At 53.1% G+C, this 15,987-nt stretch overlaps 1 protein-coding gene across 7 annotated transcripts in view; it reads left to right on the top strand.

Annotated features, from left to right (window-relative positions):
• Positions 1-1,245: 1,245 nt before the first annotated feature.
• The window catches only part of VAV2 (vav guanine nucleotide exchange factor 2), a 155,589-nt gene continuing 140,847 nt past the window's right edge, over positions 1,246-15,987 (top strand). For 4 of the 7 annotated variants that reach the window (XM_030000122.2, XM_030000121.2, XM_030000120.2 and 1 more), the window contains exon 1: positions 5,623-6,364. In XM_030000122.2, coding sequence (XP_029855982.1) covers positions 6,161-6,364 — 204 coding nt within the window. In that variant the 5' untranslated portion in view covers positions 5,623-6,160. Of the gene's footprint in view, positions 1,887-5,622; positions 6,365-15,987 lie in introns of those variants that run through there. The other 3 variants (XM_030000125.2, XM_030000123.2, XM_030000124.2) reach the window with 3 other exon arrangements.

Raw genomic sequence — 15,987 nt, 5'->3', positions numbered from 1 at the left:
ACCCTGAGTGGGGTGCGTGGGTCCGGGGCACGGCAGTGGAGCACCCTGAGTGGGGTGCGTGGGTCCGGGGCACGGCAGTGGAGCACCCCAAGGGATTGCATGGGTCCAGGGCACGGCAGTGGAGCACCCTGAGTGGGGTGCGTGGGTCCAGGGCACGGCAGTGGAGCACCCCGAGGGGTTGCATGGGTCTGGGGCACAGCAGTGGAGCACCCCGAGTGGGGTGCGTGGGTCCAGGGCACGGCAGTGGAGCACCCTGAGTGGGGTGCGTGGGTCCGGGGCACGGCAGTGGAGCACCCCAAGGGGTTGCATGGGTCTGGGTCACAGCAATGGAGCACCCCGAGTGGGGTGTGTGGGTCTGGAGCATGGCAATGGAGCACCCCAAGGGGTTTCATGGGTCTGGGGCATGTCAGTGGAGCACCCCAAGTGGGGTGTGTGGGTCTGGGGCACAGTGATGGAGCACCCCGAGTGGGGTGTGTGGGTCTGGGGTACGGCAGTGGAGCACCCCGAGTGGGGTGCGTGGGTCCAGGACATGGCAATGGGGGTCCCCAGGCGAGGTGCATGGGTCCGGGACACGGCAGTGGGGCTCCTCGTGCTGGGTACATGTGTCCCACGGGTGTCAGCCAGCGCTGGGTGCATGGAGCGTTTTAAAGGGACACCCAGCCCGGGGTGCGCTGAGCCCCTGGCACTGTACACGGGAGCACGGGGGCTGAACTGGGGGGGCCTGCTGTTGCCCACCCCGTCCGGCACTGCCCTCGGGAGAGTGGCTCTCCTTGCTGCTGAAGGAGCCGGGGTGCGTCCCAGCCCTGGGATTTACAGCCAGGCCAGAGCGTGTTGCTGCCCAGTCTCCTTTCTGGTGGGTGACTGGTGTGGCAGCCATTTGTGCTGGGAGGGTACCTGGTACCCTTTATACCCCTTCAGTTTTCTCAGGCTCCCCAGTAACTGCCCGTCCGTGGGCTGAAGGCAGGTAGGGGACACCCTTACGGGTGCTGAGCCTCATGCGACCGTGGCTGTGCCAGCCGCACGGGTACATCTATAGGGTGCACGGCGTGGAAAAGGAGCGTGACTGAGCAGCATCTCCTCTGCCTCCGCTCCTCATCGCTGTCCGCTCCAGCGCATTTCCTTAGCCCGACTGTCCCCTGGCAAGCACAGCAAGAAATACGTTTTGAAGAGAGCTGTGGGGCTTATTCTTTTTCTGATGATGCTAAATTTAAGCTCTCAATCTTCTTATCTCCTGTGAATGCAGCGCCATCTAATCTCCTGTTAAGGACCCGGTACACTTATCTGGCGCAGAGCTACTCCAGGCGCTGCTGCTGTTCCGCTTGGCCTTCATAGACACAACACCCAGCGGTTTACTTCCATAAGACAGAAGGCACGCTGCAATTCCCAGTTCCCAGAAGATTTAGACCAAACACAAAGAGGGAAGAAAGGAAAAAAAGAAGAATGAATACACTATTAAAATGTTTACAATCAGAAGTGTCCTGACTTTGCTGCTTAATCCGCCTCCTGCTAGCATGGAGGAGCCAGCCCAGGCCCCACCTTGTGGGAGCTGCAGAACAAAATGCAAAATCGTTTAGTGGAACCAGATTTAGGGTTTTGGCACGGGTGAGGTGTCTTCGTCTTCTCTGAAAAATTACTGGTTCTCTTATCGTCAAACTCGGAGCATAAGAGAAGAAACCGGTAAGTGGAGTGGTTACATTGCCAAGATAAGGTGAGAAGAAAGATTGGAAACTGCAGACCTCTGAAAGCCAACGACTGTTTCTGACCGTCCACTTGACCCTTCGTTGTGACTCCCCGAGACATCTGCCACCAGGACCCTTCCCAAATAAACCTTGGAAGCAGCAGCAGTGGAACGGATGAAGTGAACCCCCAGTGCTGCCCAGCCAATGGTTAGTTCTTCTCCTCCTTCCTCCAAGGAAATCTCGGTGTCTGCTTTGCTTTCCCTGCGAGCTGCCTCAGGCCTTACCTCTGCTGTAGGACACGGCTTAAATACAGAGCCGGCCTGGGCGATTTTCCCCTTACTCAGCTCCTTAGGACTGTGATACGCTTTGGGGTCTATTTGATTTTGATGGGAAAGCTGTTGGGGATGGACTCTGGTGGAGGAAGGCTGGTTAGTGAGGCTGTGATGATGGTGTGGGGAAGAGGGTGTTGTATTCAGCACAGCTGGGGCATCACGGGCCCCATAAATGAGACTCTTCCACAGAGAAATGCCCAGGAATGTGCCAGCTCCACCTGCTTGGTACCTGGGTTGAGAGACCTTTTCCAGTGGAGCTACACTATCAGGCGCTACCTTTTTCCAGGCTAAACAAAGAGTATCTGTGGCTGACTGCCCCCGTTGCACCAGTACAAGAAGAGAATCCAGTTCATCCCTCCTGCCAGCATCGAGTTACTCCGGGTTAATTCTCCTGCTCTCCCTTTACCCGGCGGCAGGCAGTAACCTACATTGCCTGCTCTGGCAGGCGGCGGCACGGGAGAAGACGTGAGCTCTCCTGGCAGGAGTGCAGGGCCGTTAGCAGGAGGATAATTGCAATGACTGTTCCAGGGTACAAGTTGTCTGGGCAGGTAGATCAGGTGTTTACAGCAGTAGATGAGCCAGACAGAGAATTATTGTCTGTACCTAGTGAACGTTAGTAGTTTAATGCAGCAGCACTTCAATAGCTGTGCGATCTGTCCCTCCCTGATGATCGAGTGAGAGCTGCTGCTGAGCAGTGTGTTTGCTGAGTTGTGACTTGCACAGGTTTCCTAAAATAGTTGGTGAAAGGAGATCACAAAATCTAAGGGCGTGATGTAAATGGCACGTAGGCTGCCCGGGTAACTGCTGACAGCTGCCGGTGGTGCCCGAGTTCTGCTGTGACAGCAGCCGTGACGGCTCCTGCTCTGGGGACGCTGGCTCCAGCTGGAGACAGATGTCCACTGGGCTGCTGGAAGCCAGCAGCGGGTTTGGGACAGGCTGGTGCACGCTTGGTCTAATCCAGAAGGTGGCAATGGCAATCCATAGACACTGGCTGGCTTGGAAATGGGGATTTCTTGGTGCTATGGCCCTTGTATTTATAGGGATATTTTCAGATGGCTGCTCCAAAGAGGTAGCGTGGCGGCTGATTCTCTGCACCTGCTGACCAGGGAGTCAGCTCGTCTTCCAGGAGCAATACCAAACATTACAGAAAATACACTTTACTGTGTAATGTGGTCATTTCCCAGGTATGTTTTGATCGATTTGTAAGGTACGATCTCCTTGCACATGTTTGTGCATTTAAGTTTCCTTCTTTCCTTCCTTCCATGACTAGTTTTGCCTATTCCATGCTAGACTGTGATGTTCCCAAGCAGCCCTGTTACGTTCCCAAACAGCTGCTGCTTCACCAGCCATGTCCCCCCTCACACCCCCTCTGCAACGGGACCCGGGCTGCGGTGGCTGCCTGCTGCCCTCCGGCAATAGCTGCCTGCCAGTCTCCTTTTATCTAGTTACTGAGACGTTTTGGGCTGAAAAAGCATGACGTTCCTTCTGTTATTACCTTTCTAGTGCATTCAGTCACCTCTCAGGCTTCTCTCATGCAAGAAAGTAATAAAAGCACATACAGCGAAGCCCGTCAGCGGAGAGGAGAAGCTCCATGCTCGGTCCCCAGCAGAGGGTAGTGTCAGCCTCTGCGTGTGGGTCAGCAGCCTCAGCCCTGTCTGTCTGTCTGTCCTTCCCTGGCTGGCTGTCCTTCCAGGGCTGGCTGTCCTTCCCTGGCTGTCCTTCCCAGCAGTGCCAAGGGGCACGAGAGGGGATCACCAGCTCTAGCACAACAGTCAACCTCTTTAATTTATGCAAGCTCCCTTTTAGCTTTAGGTACATCCTGAAAGCAGCGTCTAGGTCCTCTCCATGTAGCCTCTCCTGTTTCCAGGACATTTGTATAATCTGCAACTCACAGCTCGCTAGCGCGTGTGCTGGATACATGCTCTTCACTGAGCCTTTACTTACAGGTTGTTTTTTTTCTTTTTTTCTGCTATCAAAAATACCTCTGCCATCAGCCGATGTGATTGTTGCAGAGGTAGGCGAGAAGCGTACTTGCTTCAACACCTCCCACACAGAGGCTGGCTTTGCAGATGCAGCGATTGTTCCTGAGTGTCCAGGGGCAAGTACGCTTTTTATTATGCCGTAAAAAAGCCAGGCTGTAGCTAGCAGCTTTAATTATACACATATAATAAACTCCTCTGTTGTCCTCTGCCTACAGACCTGACCTCACAAGGCAGAGTAGTACACAGTCAACCAAAATTATCCCTGGCAGGACTCCACTCCTTTCAGTAGCCTTGTGATTCCTGCCCAGTGGGTGCTGCTGGAGACCTAGTGGGAGACCAGAAAGGAAAGCCTCAGGAAGAACTAAAAGAATGAGAAAGTTATTCAGAGAAATCACCTCCGCAGGGTATGGGGAGCTTTGGACTGAAATCAGCATGCTCCTGAAGACACCCAGGGCAGGGTGTAGCTCTGACGGTGAGACTGGGGCATAGGGATGCTGCTCCCTCTCGGATTATACTGCACTTACCTGCCCTGCCAGAGGGGCAGCGGGCGTTGCACAGAGCCGGACCCAAGGCAGATTAAGTGCCAGCACATCAGGCTAAAAGAAGTGCCTTCTTGAAAAAAAACAACAAACAAACAGCCTACCAAACTTTCCTTGGAATATTAAACAATTGTTTTTCACTCTTTGGAGGGATCCTCCTTCCTACACTGAAAATGAAGGATCATGCCAGTAGAGTCGCTCTTTCTTCTTTATCTCCACTTGGCTACATTTGGAAGAGATTAGCGTTGCATTTGTTTGACATCCAGGTTAATAGCTTCCCTTCGTCCCAGTCTCGGCTTCCGGTTTTGGCTATCTGGAAGGCCAGGCTGGAAATTAATGGACAAACTCTGGGGAGACGCTCTCGGAAGAAAACTCAGAACAGATTTGAAAAGAGGCTGTTCTAAACTGCGCTGATTTGGATGGAAGCCACCAGTGAAAATTAGAGATTTTTCAAGAGTTTGCTGCCAAGGAGTTAATGGCTGAGAGTTGAGGTTTTTAATAAATACCCTGGTAATTAATTATAGGAGTTGTCTTCATGTTTGAAAGTCAAGGAATACGATAGCTTGTTTGGGTTAAACAGCTCCCCTGCAGTATTTGCAACCCAAACACGAGAAGAAGAGTGGGAGCGCACGGCCAGACAAAGCATGCTCTTGTGGGTGAGGGCACCCGGAGGGTCGGGTCCTCCCCCGCTCCGGGGGCGAGCTGGGACCGTGCCTGTGTAGGGGCCGGGAAGAACGGGACACGGTCCCCCCCCCGCGGCTGCAAAGCGGGGATGGCAGCTCAGCCTCCCCGAGGGAGAGGGAAGCAGCACCGGGGCTCGGTGCGGTTTTCCCCGGAACAGGGAGCGAAGTAGCAGCAGCAGCGGGAGGGAGAGGATACAAAAAAAGGATTGGAGGGGGGTGAGGGGAAAAAAAAAAAAAAATTGGGAAAAGAGCCAAGGCGGCGTGGAGCTCCCCCTGCTCCCAGCCGCGGAGCCCGGGCTCCCGCAGACAAAGGGGCGGCGGGGGCGGACCGGGAGCGGACCGGGAGCTCCTCCCGCCTGCCCGGGGCGGTGGAGGGGGGGGACACACACACCAACTCACACCCGCAGCAGCAGCAGCATCCCCAGCAGCGCAGGTGGGGGCCCCTCGGCAGCAAGTTTCCTCGGGGCAGGGGGACGAAGTTGGGGGGGCTGAGCCCTGCCGTGCCCCCTCGGTCGTTTGGTCGTTCCTTCGTTCCCCCCCCCCCCCCTTGCCCCGCCATCCCCGCTTTGTTCCCGGGAGGATGCGGCGCGCCTAACCCCGGCCGAGGCGGTGGGGCCGCAGCGGGGGCAGGGGCAGCCCTCCGCCGGAAAACTCCGCACCGCCCCCCTTCCTCCTCCTCCTTCTTCCTCCTCCTCCTCCTCCTCCTCCTCCTCCTCCGCAGAAGCCCCGGCGCGGAGCGATGCTTCCCCGGGCGGCGGGCGGCGATGGAGCGGGGCGGTAGCCCGGTGCCGCGGAGCGAAGCAGCCCCTCGGGCAGCCGCCCGCTGCCCCTGAGCGGCGGCGAGGAGGAGGAGGAGGAGGAGGAAGAAGAAGAAGAAGAAGAAGAAGAAGAAGAAGAAGAAGGGCGGGTGTGCGAGCGGGGCGGCGGCCCCGTCGGCCCGCGGCCATGGAGGAGTGGCGGCAGTGCGGCCGCTGGCTCATCGACTGTAAAGTTTTGCCCCCCAACCACCGGGTGGTCTGGCCCTCGGCGGTGGTCTTCGACCTGGCGCAGGCGTTACGGGACGGGGTGCTGCTCTGCCAGCTGCTCCACAACCTCTCCCCCGGCTCCATCGACCTCAAGGACATCAACTTCAGGCCTCAGATGTCCCAGGTAGGGAGGGAGGGAATGGGGGGGGGGGGCGTGAGGGACCCCCACAAGCGAGGGACCCCCACAAGCACGCCCTTCCCTGCATGCGGGTGTTGCTCTTGGGGAAACTTGGTGGGATGTGTGGATGGGAGGGGGGGGCGTGGGAGACTGTCTGCTTACCCCCCCCCCGCCACCCCGGGCTTTAGTTCCCGGGTTTGTGCCCCGGTGGGAACGGTGGCCGCGGGGGAAAGGGCTCCGGGCTGGAGAACAAACAGCCCGGGAAAGAGGGGAAATATCCCCCCCGCTTTCTGTTTACAGTCATCGCGAAACAAAAGCAAATAATACGGCGAAGAGCAGGAGGTGGGATGGATTACTTCGGGGGTTTTAACGAGGCGGTTGTTCGGCTTTGATGTGCTGGGGGAGCGGGCGGGGGGCACTGGCCTTGAGGACAAAACTTTGGCCGGGAAGATGAAAAGCAAAATAAGCAAAAAAAAAAAAAAAAGAAACAAAAAAAAACCCAACCACCCCAAAAAAACCCAGCCTGGTGCTCTGCAAGCCTCTCCCAAGCCCGGCCGGGCAGGGAGCGCGGCCATGCGGTTCCCGTCTGTCTGTCCGTCCGTCTGTCCGTCTCCCCCCCGCCCGCCCCGGGGCTCCCGGTGCCGCAGCCCCGGCTGAGCCGCAGCTGCCCCGGGCCGGTGGGTCGTTCGGGTTTCGGTTCAGAGAGCCCGGCTGTGCTCCGGCTCCCTCCTCCTGCACTGTTCTTATCCTGGCTTTCGGGTCTGGGAACTTTAAAGCTTTAGGGTTTCCCCTCCTTGGAAGTGTTTGCGGTTTTTGGTTGTTTTGCTGGAAAGAGGGTTAAACAACCGAAAAAGAAAAAATAATTCGGCTCTGGTTGTTTTGGGGTTTAAATGCTCTGCTTATGTTTTTGCAAGCCGTGCCGCGTGGTATTTGCATGGGAATTGGGAAGTGAAATCAATTAGAAACAAATGAAAGGGGGTGCTTTGTCCTCCCTACCCGGCAGCCCCTGTGTTGACAAGTGGACAGTAAACTGCTCGCTCTTATTTTTGAGCAACAACAGGTTTTATTGGTGAAAGGGAAAGGAAATTTCCTGGTAGCAAGGGCATGTGAGACTCTGTTTAACTTTACTGAAGCATTCAAAGATAAATAATGTATAACGTTAACGTGAGTTCTGGCTATGTGCTGTGCAAGCACGCCGCTTGTCCGGCAAGTGCCTTTCCCTTCTTCCACCAGAGTTTTGTTCCAGGGCGATGGTGGGTTTTGTCCGTTCGGCCTCCTCACCCAGCGAGACGTAACCCTGCGTGCTGGGGGGGGCTGCTGTGGTTGAGCTCCCCTGCGAGCCGTTCAGGCCCGAAACTTGGAGCCACGCTTCGGGGAGCAAAATGCATTTTGCTGCCTGCATGTGAAGGTGAGGATGTCGCTGCTCGCTTCCAGAGTCGGAGACCTTGATCCTGCGAAGCACCGGGGTGGGAAGCCCCGACCGTACGGTGAACACCAGCCGGTGTCAGCTCTCGCATCGGCGCGAGAGACCTGCTGGCGCAGAGTAAATAACAACGCGTCCTGATGCCTCTTCCCAGGGTGGAACAATGCTGTGAGATTTCCTCTTAGCTTTCCAAGCTATAAACTGATACAAACTGTCTTCCGTACAAACTGACGTTTCCAAATATAAACTGTCGCGCTGGAGCTGTAAATGTGCGGGGACTAGTGCTTTCTTAGAACATGCTGAGAATGGCATACTATGCTTTTGGGTTTTTTTTCTTTTAAGGAAATATTATAGCCCTACAAACCTAATTTCCATTCAATATTTGCCCTGTGAGGAATTAAGAATAGTAGCTGTGGTGTAGGGAAGATCCAGTGGTCGTTTGGAAAGGAGGCTCTTGCTACCCTTGCTGAGGCAGGTGTTGCTTGTTGGAGGTGAGAGTTTACAGCCCAGCTGTCCGTAATTAAATTGCTTTCTGCTTACCCCACCTGGCTGCTTTCCTGGCTGCAGGAGGAGTGGGAAGGGAACTGGCTGAATGGGATGGCTTTAGTGGTCCCCTCTGCCAGGACCTGGTTGTCGGAGCCGACCGGCACAGCCTGGCCGAAGCTGAGCCCACGGGGACGTGCAGAGCCGTCGCCTGACGAGGCTCAGCTGATGCTTGTCCTCGGTCAGGATGAGACCCAAATCCATCTAGATTTGAGTCTTTATACTTGCTCTTAGGTATTTGGTGTTTCTCTGGCAATTCCTGAATTGGGGAGTCTCTGAATTTAGGGTAGCTAAAGACAAGAGGCATCTGGCTGCTCTTTACCGTCCGTGTATCCGCAGCACTGGCAACCCAGGAGGGAGAGAGGAAGGGGTCTGAGCCCAGCCAGGATGGGGACAAACGTCCCTGCAGTGCCTCAGCCTCGCTGCAGCTATCCGTGAGCAGTTTAGTGTCTCTGGGCCAAATTTCAGAAGAAGAGCGTAGGAACCCATCTTTGTCACACAGCTGGGATGCGTTCAGACACGGGCGTAGGGATGTGCGAGACAGAGTGTGCCTGGAAACTTCAGAGGTTCTTTTGGATGATAAATGCGCATTTTGCCTGACTGGCTGGGCTGGCTAACCAGCTGTCTGCCTTACTACAGAGATTATTTTTTTTATTATTATTAATCAGTCAAAATGCCAGGGGACAAGATACTTGTGCTAGACTTGAAACACCCAGTAGTATTCTGTCATCCACCTTTCCCAGTGAATTAAATAGGGTTGTGAAGGTGTGTAATGAGAAACAGATTTTTGCCCAAGGTGAGCATCGTTTTGAAGGCCAGAGGTGAAATCACATCTCTTTGCAAAGAAATGCTTTAAGATCCAGACACTGTTGTGTGTTTGTTCGTGGTTTTTTTTTATCCCCTTCCATCCTGATTTGTTTTTCCTTGCAGCCGTTGAAGGTGTGCTGTGTGGGGAGGTTAGAACGTCGGGTCCTGTTCGCAGCACAGCGAGGCCAGCCGTGGGTGAGGCTGCAGGGACTTCTGCTCCCTTACTGTGGAGAGATGAGCTGGTGTCCCCGTCCTTCTAAAACCTTCCCGTGCTTGTTCAGCAGGGAAACCAGGCTGGTGAAATGGCCAGGCTGGCCACACAGCAGTAGTTTACTACTTGACGTTTAAATAAATAAATGAATAAAATCACCTCATTCGGTTGCGATCTCAAGTTTGCTTTATTTTCATGCTCAATTCCAGAGACCTAGTGCTTGGTGGTGCCTGGCAGGATGGGATGACCCAAAGCTACTGAACCTCCACAGAGACTAACAAAATAAACAGGAAAAAAAAGTCTTAAAGCCCAGTTCTCTTCTGAGAGTCAGTGGATGCGAGGCCAGTTTTGATGAGCCTGGAGTAAAACTTCATTTCTGCTAATTGCTTTTGCTGTAGAGGCTGTTTCTGGAGAGGTGGGAAGTGGGATGAGTGTACTTGCCCTCAGTACTTATTGATCATTATGTCTATTACCGTGATTGGATTTTGGGGGGTGTAATTCAAGCTGGTTTGCCAGCCAGCTGTGGAAGTGTGATGTAAAGGACATCTTTATTTGCAAAGGGGAGCAGAGGTAGCACCTCTCAGGCTTGCAATCCCTGTCCCTTGTGCACAACTCTCAGTGCAGCGTTTCTCCCCCATCCCTGCGCGGAGCCATCTCCAGAACCCCGCTTCTCTCCCTGTTCCCCTGTAGCTGGCACTAGTTTCCAGTCCTCTGGCACTGTGTGATACAGCTGCTCTTGCATCCGAAGCTCCTTTTGTGAGTAAGATGGAGATCTCTGAGCTTTGGATTTTCATCGATAATTAGGTTTGATTCGTAATTTTGTTAAGTCTGCGGTCAAATACAAATTAAATGACTCTTCACTTGTGTTTCAGCATGGTGAAGCATAAAAAATATGTGCAATAAAAAAATTGCACATTTGGGTGAGTGTGATGTTTGGCAGTGTGGGTTTTGGTTTGGGGTTTTTTAATTATTTTTTTTTTAAATTTTTTTTGCATTTGCCTTAGATAAAATTAACACTTCCTGACAGGGACTTGGATGTGTACCGATGTTGGTAGGGAAGCCCGGGTGAGCTGTGCTGCCGGCTGCTCCCCGCTCGGGCAGTGTGCTTTGGGCAGGCAGGTCTCTGGGCAGAGACCTCGTGGGGGCTGGATCAGCTGTGCCGGACACCTTTGCAGGCGAGGGATTGATCAGGAATTATCCTTGAAGATGGAAGACTGGAAGAGCTGGGAGCTGCTCACAGTGTGCCAGGTCACTGTCCTTTCTCTGGTGGCTTGCCAGCACCCCAGGTTAATTCCCCTGGTGTCTAGCAGACCTGGTTCAACCTCTTGGCACTTGTGGTGATGCCGTGGAGGGCTACATGGACACGGACGCCTCTCGGCAAAGTGTTTGTATCGCAGGTGCCTGAGAAACAGCGAGGGAAAGCGAGTAAGCAAGGTGCCACGGGGGCTGACACCATCGCCCAGTGTGTCCGAGGGGTCTCAGCCCACGCTCTGCCCTCCAGCCCCGTTCCAGGAGCGCTTCTGCTCCTAAATCTCTGCAGCTGAAGGAAATGTGGGCTCCTTCAAGGGAGAACAACTAAGAAAAAAGCAATAAGCCCCGAACTCCTGCCCCACCTTCCCATTGCCCCTGTCCTGGCTGTCTGAGCATGCTGTTGCAGTGTTATGTGCTGCAACGTTGATGTTCTTCCATATGTTAAGGCAGATGTAAATTGGTACCTACACCAAAGCAGTTGTGTACTTCTAGAGCTTGATCGTGTGATTTGTTTTAATGTGAAGACTCCCATTGATATCGTGTTGCATTCACCCTTCCTTTAAGGTTGGCCTGGACACTGCTAAATATCTTTTTTTTTTTTTTTTTTTTTTTTTTTATTTTCCTGCTTCAAAATCTCCTGGATACTTGAAATGAAGCAGCCGTGTATTTAATACGTGTATTTGTGTGTGCACAGGCTCTTAAGTTAGCAGTAATGGTCAGCTCATTAAGGATTCTTATTTTGAAACGTATTGACATCTCTCTAGAGATAATCCATCTCGGTCTGCAGTGCCTGGAGGTTTTATTAGGGCTCTTGAGACTGATGAGACACAGCAAACATAATTGGCGTGATGACTTGGCTGCCCACCGCTCTGTTTTGCTCTTATTAAGGAACCACGCAGACAACTGACTTCCCACGATTGATGGGTGTAACGCCCTACACCTGACTGAACTGTCAGATGGCTTCACGGCTGTTGTTTTTTTCTGCAGGATGGCAATAATTTGGTATCAAAGTCCTGTTTATTGATGATGGAGGCACTCATTTGCCATGACAACTGGGAGCAGGTGGTTTGTAGCGACTGCTTCCCCCAGGTACATGGGAGATGAAGGCACGTTGGCGTATTTGGTACCTGTAATTATTCACAAGGCTTTGGGATTTTTAACGTGCCACTTGAAGGCTTTATAGCTACAATGCTTGTAATTACTTCCATATGTCATGATAGTAGTTAAATATAATTCAGTATTATCAGAGCTGACTGGGTAGGTGCGTTCTTTGAGCAAGGTCTGTATAGCTACTCGCCGATTTACCCTGCTCAGGTCCTCTGGCTTTTTATTTACTCTCTGCTTCTTGAAATTGAGTTCTGTTCCAAAAAAGGCTATAAAAAATGGCCTCATTACATATCACTGTTTACTGTGTCTCAGTGACTTCCCGTTCAGATGTGCTGAGCTTTACAAAGGGAAAAAAGGTGCTCTGTCTTGTACGGCCGGACTCGTGAGCTCCTTGCAAATAGGAACCGATCGCAGTCTTTCTTCCCAGCTCCCCTTCATGCCTCCTGCATGTCAAATAGCACCCTAAAACCTTGTGTTAGCTAGAGGTAGTACCCTCCTTTTAGCTGTTTGGCGAGGTTGCAAGATACAACTGAACCTGCAGCTGAAGGCTCATATGTATTCTGTTGGGGCAGAAGAAGGCGGAAAGTGTTAGATAGATCCTGCTGGCTGTGCCAAGAAGCATGAAAAGCAGTGAAAACTTTTTTTTTTCCTGCCCTTGAATGATTGATGAGAGTTAAATACCTGCATTAAATACCTAGCAGGAACGGACTCTTGAATGAATAGATGCCTTTAAAAACACAAAGCCAAAAAAGCAGTCAATTTGGTCGCTTTTCAAGTTGGGACCAGTCTTGGAAGCTGCCTTCTATCTCAACAGCATGTTGATGAGCTGTAAAAAAAATGCTTGGCTTGTCCATCCTTCTTGGTGGCGATCCTTCATGCTGGGTATACCACCAAGAAAATGGGGTACCTTGTTGCTGGGTCCCTCCAGGGAGAAACAGGCAATGTTTTGGCAATGGCCCTTGGGATGCTTAACTCCTGTGGCTGTGTTTGTGTGAGGCAGTCGGGTGAGGAATTAGGGCTGCAGAAATTTAGGCTAGCTCAAGCAAGATGTGTGCTGAGGATGTGGTTATATGGAAGGGTTGAGTGTCAGCGTCTCACTGGTGCCCAGTGAGATGGTGCTGATCCATCACCCTGTGTCGTGGCTCGTGGGGGTGGGAGCCCCTGGCCGGTGCTGCGGACCTTTTGCTTTTTTCAGCTCATCTGGAGCCAGAAGGGACCTGGGTTTTGGCACTGACAGAAATGTTGCTTCAGACTGACCCGAGGGCAAATTTTTGATCCGCTGCTTTGTCCCCTCTTAAAGAGACAAACCTTTTTTCCCAGTGTTTGAGCTTTTTCCCTTCTCCATTTGACTCCTCCCTAAGCCTGTGTTTAGTAGTCTCTCAAATATGCTCATCCCACATGTCCCAGCAGCCTGGACTGGGGCTGCCAGGGTGCTCTGGGCAGAGCTGGGGTGGGAGCACCAGGATCCCCTTGACTTTGGGCGCAGTGTAAATGAGGGGGTGGAGGGCTCACTGCACGTCCAAGGTGTGCCTGTTGGGATGGAGAGGATTAACGTGGGGGGATGGTGGAGGTGAGTAAGTACAGTGAGCTTGGCAACACCTTTGGGAAGTGAAGACTGTCTCCGCTTTGATTTTTAAAAGCATGGATGCACCTTCTTTGAGCTGCACAGCAGCTTTTTTTTTTTTTTTTTTTTTTTTTCCAATTTCCTCCCCCTCCTCACGCTACCCTTGACATCAGCTGGATCCCTTGGACTCTCAGTGATCTTAAATGGTCCCTGTAGCTGCTCTCCCAGCAGTCAGCGCAGCTTCCCAGATCTTTGATCCCACCCAAAGACTTACTCGGTGCCCCATCAGGGTGACCCGCTCCCGTGTTAATGCCGAGTCCATCTGTCTGCCCAGCTGTCCGTGCAGCATCCCAGGACCCGTGGGGCTCACCGGTGCCGCTTCGGAGAGCGCTGGCCCCGGGCAAAGCCTGGTCTTGTCCCTGCTGCCAGCCTGCAGGGAGTCTCCCCCAGCTCTCCTGTCGGTATTAGCCCGAGGGCTCTAATTTGGGCACGTCCTCAGGGTGACTCGTGTGTTACCATACAGCAGCCTCCCGGGTTCACCTGCCACCCCCGCGATGTGTCGTGCTTCTTCGAAGCTGTGTGCCCTCCGATGCTCCTTTTATAAGGAGGGTGAAGGACCTTCTTTTTCAGGGCAACTCTTAATTACATTCTGCATTTCACAACTTCCAACTCGGCGTTAACGAAATTACTTTTCCCAGTGTCGTATCTCCCCTTCAAGAAGCAGCCTGGAAAAAGGTCTGTTTCTAATAAAATTGACTTCCCCCCCCCCCGCCCCTTATGTTTTCTTTGGTTGCAGCTCAGGGCTGTGCTTCATCTGATGATACAACTCGGATTCAACCACTCCTTGCCCTCCACCCTCCGTGATGGCTCGGATCCTGCCGTGTTTGCAGCGGAGGGGCAGGCAGGGCTGGGGCTTTCCTGCCTGGCTGCAGTTCAGGGCAGGTGGAGGTTGGCCAAACCAGCAAGCAAAGTATCTAGCTTCGTGTAAAACAACACTGGGCTGCTTGAGCACCTACTGTCCCGGTCTTTTATACCTTGGGTTTATCAGTGACCTTGCAACTGCTGAGCCCTGTGATTGTGATCTGCTCCTTCTCAGTACATGGGTGGTTTGTGCTGCTTCTGCGTCTGGACTAGTTCAGCCCTGTTGAGTCCAGTCCGTGTTAATGGTAAGGTTTAGCTAAGATGCCCTAACCTGAAAGGTTTTTACAGGGCTACGTCTATAACAGGTAATTGGACCATCCGAGTCCTCTCCTCTTGGGTCAGAGGGTGTTCTTGCTCTAGCAAAAGCCAGAAGGCCTCTACCATAGAAAGAATTGGAAAAAATACGGGTGCAGATGGGTCAGGTCCACATGTGGGTTCAAAGCCCTGTTGCTCTGAAAAAAAATCAGTTATCCTCTGGAGAAGTCACTGAAGAGTAGTAGTTTTTTGGCTATCGAATTTCCCAGCCTGTCTAACAAGTCCTGCAGAACAAGTTTTGGAAGTTTTCTAGTTTTAAGAGCCCTTTTCTTCTGAAGCCCCCGAAACAGTTGTTTCAACCTAGATGTGAGGGCCGCAAGCCCTTCCCGTCACAGACCAAAGGACAAAGGATGCCGCCTGCCCATTGTCTCTCTTCTGCCCAACGCGCCGTTGCTTGAGTAGCAAGAGGTAGTGTGAAATCTGTTCTTCTTGTTTTGTAACCCGTGGGCCTGCCCCGTCTGGACAGCAAGGATTCAGCTGGAAGGTCCTCCTTCGCCTCCTTGGAAAGCCACCAGCCTGAGTCATATCCTGACTCGCTCTGCTCGTTCGGCTCCTCGATGGTGTGATCTAGCGAACTCCCCCGTCGGTAGACTCTGTAGCATTGCCCGTGGTAGAGACCCAGTTGTAAATCGGCTTTTATTTGCTGTGATGCCGCTTGACTTCTCGGGATTGAATTTGCCAGGCTTGTTGAAGCTGGGGAGCATCTCCCATCTTGCACAGCACCCTGCACACCCTTGTCGGGAGCTGCATCGGCTCTTTGCTCTCTCCGGGTCCGTGCTGACAGCTGACCGGGTGGTGAACCTGGTTCGGCAAAGGGAGATGCTGACGGCCGCCTTTGGATGCGATAAGAATGGCGGTGGCGAGGTCGGGAGGGATTCGCGCCTCGCTGGGGCGTGCGGTCCTCCGTTTGGCAGCGAGCTTCGTGCCGTGTCGCGGCTCCGTTGGGGACCGCGGCGTGGGGCAGCTCCTGCGCTTGCCTGCATCAGGGCCCTTAGCTCTGCCTGCGAACGAGCGGGGTTTGATAAACGGGGAGAGGGGGAAGGTTAAAAGGTTCCCATAGAGGAAATTCGCTCTTTCTCTTCAAGCATACGCTTTAATACTGATGGAAGGGGGAGTAAATTGGCCCTTTTATAGCATTCATATCTTTTGTTGTGTTTTATAGTGGTTTACAGCTAAATGGAACATCTGGTATTTGAAAGGGGCTGAGGAGGGAACAGAGGAGGCTTGTAGATCAAGAAGGGGAGGAGCAGGAGAAGTGATTTGTGTTTACTGCTGCAAACACAGAATTATCTGTGAAATCCGCTGAACTCATGTGCATGACGAAAGTATTCAGCCGCGTGGAAAAAAAAAGTATGCCCAAGCCGGGAGCAGCCGGGAGCTCGGTGTCACCCGCGCTCTGCGACGAAGCTGGTGCAGCACGAGACCTGCGGATGGGACAACTCCACTGTCCCTGCGGGAAAGCCCCATGGCAGTGCCTTCTGCAGGAC

This window comes from Aquila chrysaetos, chromosome 24 (assembly GCF_900496995.4).
Source record: "Aquila chrysaetos chrysaetos chromosome 24, bAquChr1.4, whole genome shotgun sequence".
NCBI classification, from domain to species: Eukaryota; Metazoa; Chordata; class Aves; order Accipitriformes; family Accipitridae; genus Aquila; species Aquila chrysaetos.
The sequence above is the reverse complement of the archived record's forward strand: the minus strand, read 5'-3'. Positions and strand labels throughout refer to the sequence as shown.